Genomic DNA, 3,275 nt, shown 5'->3' with positions numbered 1-3,275 from the left:
TTTAGTCATTTGGATTCAGCTCTGTGTTTGGCCTAGCAAACATAAAAGGGTATCAGCCACCAGCTTTCTAAAATAAACATACAACAGGCTAAGAAGTGTTTTATAATGAAAATCTAGAGAAAATATCCAGAAATTGTTTTGAAAATTAAGATTAGACAGAATAAATTAAATTTAAAATAGATTGGTTAAGCTAAAAATAGAGACACTACGATTTAAGATAAGTACTTCTGTAATGCGATCCTTAAACAAAAAAATGGGTTCCAAGTGTGAAATGGGGAACTTGCAACACCAACCTTAGTGGTTGCTACTCAACTCAGGCATATTATTGGGCTTAAATGGCATTTTTTGGTTCAGTCATTTTGGTTTTTATTTCTTCTAATTTAATATTTTGACTTAATATTAAAATTATCAAATATTATCAATCAAACTTATGTTTTTCATATTTTTTTTATTCATTTTTTACACGTTAAAATCAAACCATAATTTTTAATTATTCATTAAAATGTAATACTTAACTATATATTATGATATATTATAAAATAATAGCTCTACCCCCAGAGAGACAATATGTTAACTTTTTAAAAATTTTTTAACAGTAAATTGCCCAATATAAATTATTTAATTAAAAATATGTAATTCCCTCTAGTGAATTTTCTCTTAATATATAATATTAGAATTTTGATAAAATTTAGTAAAATCAGGCAAATTAATTAATTTTATTTTTGCCTCTTTTTTTCTCTCACCTATCTTTCATTCATATAATCCTATTATTATTCATAATTATTAAGATAGATTCTTAACTTTGGATAAAATTTAATTTATAAAGATTAAAGTGAGAAGAAATTAATATCATTATTATTCCATTTAAAAAGATTAATTATATTTGATATAAACTATAACTTAATATTAACCAATTCAATATATATGATATACTAACAAATTATATTAACTTCCCTTAATTAAAAATCATAACAGAATTACTTAGTAATTAAAACAACCCAAAAACTCTAGCCTATAAAGGTATTAATGTCTCCCTTTTCAAGTTTCCTTTTTTTATTTCTACACTTAGAGACAACTAAAGAATCAATATTTAAAGTATAGACAAAATTAAAGTAGCATAACTCTTTAGAACAAGATGACTCTCACAAACAATGGTTATTATAAAATTCTTATCATTACAGTTATAGTAAATATATATTTGCATGGATATATATTATGTATTTTAACTATACATACATATATAAGATAAAATAATCTATCCTGTAAAATTACTATTATTTTTAATTAGAAAAATATCTTTTTTGATATTAGAATGAAATGAATTTGAGATTTAATCATTTATGTTTACAATAATAGAAAGAAATTTAACTTAAATATGAGGTTGGTAATTAGAATAATTTTTGAGTACTTGATTATTTTACTGTAATCTCTAAAAAAAGAAATAATGAATGAAGTCAATTATAATCATACAAAGTAGAATATAATTATAATTAATTTATAATGATTGAATTAGGTATGACGTTTTTATGAGGTCAAATAGTAGCTAACATAGATGATTGAAGTTCTATTCTACTTGTAGATAAGGAAAGTTACAATTAAAAAAAAATTTATATTTTATTATTGATATGCATTTTTAAAAATAAATAATTAAAAATCAATAAAACTCATTGTATCTAAATAAATAAAAGAAAACTAAAAAGATTAGTAGATAAATAGATTGAAATAAATTTTATACTTGTAAGTTAATTTTTTACAGATTAGAGATACATAATTTTAAAATTTTTAATTTAACCAATATAGCTGCTATGGATTCAGATAGTCACATCATCCCTTTAGATGAATTGAAATCTAGGTTCAAGACTGATTTCGAAAAAGGATTGACAATTAAGTAAGTTCAAGAAAATATATAACTATTTGGATAAAATTAAGATGAATAAGATGAAGCCAGGTCTTATTTGGCACTTTTTTTTAAACACTAACTCAATTTATAAAGCTTTGTTTTGTGGGGATGCACTTTGCTCTCTTTTTACAACTATATGTGTCTTTCTGATGAGATAACTAATTTATACTCTAGTTTAGTCATAATGATCGCTATTTTCATAACGAGCGCTATTTCAGTGAATGCTGAAAGAAATAATGAAAGTACTTATGCAATTACCAAGAACAGATATCAACCTTAATATACTGTGGTCAGAGATAATGTTAGAGTTGAAATTTTCTCAAGAGAAATTGCTGTTGGAGATATACTTTTGATTGAAGAAGGATAAAATATCCCTGCTGATGGAAGATTACTACAAGCTGATTAAATGAAAGTTGATCTCTCATCTTTAACTGGAGAATCTGAGCCTATAGAACGCTTAGCAGGATCATCTAACCAGAATATAATTGAATCTAAAAACGTTGTTTTAAAAGGCACTAAATGTGTAAGTGGAAGTGGCAAATGTGTTGTTATTGCAGTTGGAAGTAGAACTATTCTTGGACAAATTTCTTATATACTCGTCTCTGATGAATCAGAAGGTTAAGAATAGTAGATAAAAAAAATAGCTTAGCTACTGGTCTTTATAGGACTCATTGTAGGCTCATTGTTAATACTACACTTATTCATTTTTAGTTCTTTTTCTCTTTCTCTAACTATAAATGTTATTGTTGGATTGGTTGTTGCTTTCATTCCTTTCACTCTTCCCACTAAATATAAAGCTTTATAAAACTAGTCTTTATTAAGTTTATAGCAACAAAATATATTAGTGAAATAAAAAGAAGCGCTTGTTAATGCTTACAAAGTAACTTGTATTCTTGCTGATAAGACTGGAACTATTACTATGAATTAACTTACTATTACCCATCTTTTCTATGGTTAAAATTTGTTTAAAACAGCTGAGAATAATTTTGATGAAGGTGAAAATTTCAACCCTGATGACTAAGATTTCTAAAATCTATATAAAAATGCTGCATTGTCTTGTAATGCAAAATTCGTTTTAGAAGGAGATCAAAATAATGTCGATTATTCTACATGCAAAATGCTTGGTGGAGTAAGTGATTAAGCTCTTTTAAGATTTTTACATAGTATAAAGAACGTTGATAACTTTAAAAAGAGCATTCAGTATGCCAAAAATATAGAAGGTAAAGCAGCTAAGTTAGAACTTAACTCAATTAACAAATACAAATTTTCTATTGTTGAAGAAGAAGTAGAAGATAGTCACTATGTTGTTTACTTTGAAGGTGCTGCAGAAAAAATTATCTCACTTTGCTAATTCTACATGAAAAATAATTCTAAA

General features: G+C 25.2%; 2 protein-coding genes across 2 annotated transcripts in view; both read left to right on the top strand. All coding sequences in view use genetic code 6, as the record gives it.

Annotated features, from left to right (window-relative positions):
- The window catches only part of TTHERM_00855430 (E1-E2 ATPase family protein), a gene marked incomplete at both ends in the record, with an annotated part of 2,778 nt that extends 2,386 nt beyond the window's left edge, over positions 1 to 392 (top strand). Inside the window, one exon of the mRNA XM_001014510.3 lies at positions 1 to 392. This exon is cut by the window's left edge and continues 2,386 nt beyond it. Coding sequence (XP_001014510.3) covers positions 1 to 392 — 392 coding nt within the window.
- A 1,413-nt stretch (positions 393 to 1,805) lies between these two features.
- TTHERM_00854430 (E1-E2 ATPase family protein) overlaps positions 1,806 to 3,275 on the top strand; it is a gene marked incomplete at both ends in the record, with an annotated part of 2,823 nt that continues 1,353 nt past the window's right edge. The window contains one exon of the mRNA XM_001014509.3: positions 1,806 to 3,275. This exon is cut by the window's right edge and continues 1,353 nt beyond it. Within this exon, the coding sequence (XP_001014509.3) occupies positions 1,806 to 3,275 (1,470 nt within the window).

This window comes from Tetrahymena thermophila (genome assembly GCF_000189635.1).
Source record: "Tetrahymena thermophila SB210 genomic scaffold scf_8254663, whole genome shotgun sequence".
In the NCBI taxonomy this organism is placed as follows: Eukaryota; Ciliophora; class Oligohymenophorea; order Hymenostomatida; family Tetrahymenidae; genus Tetrahymena; species Tetrahymena thermophila.
The sequence above is the reverse complement of the archived record's forward strand: the minus strand, read 5'-3'. Positions and strand labels throughout refer to the sequence as shown.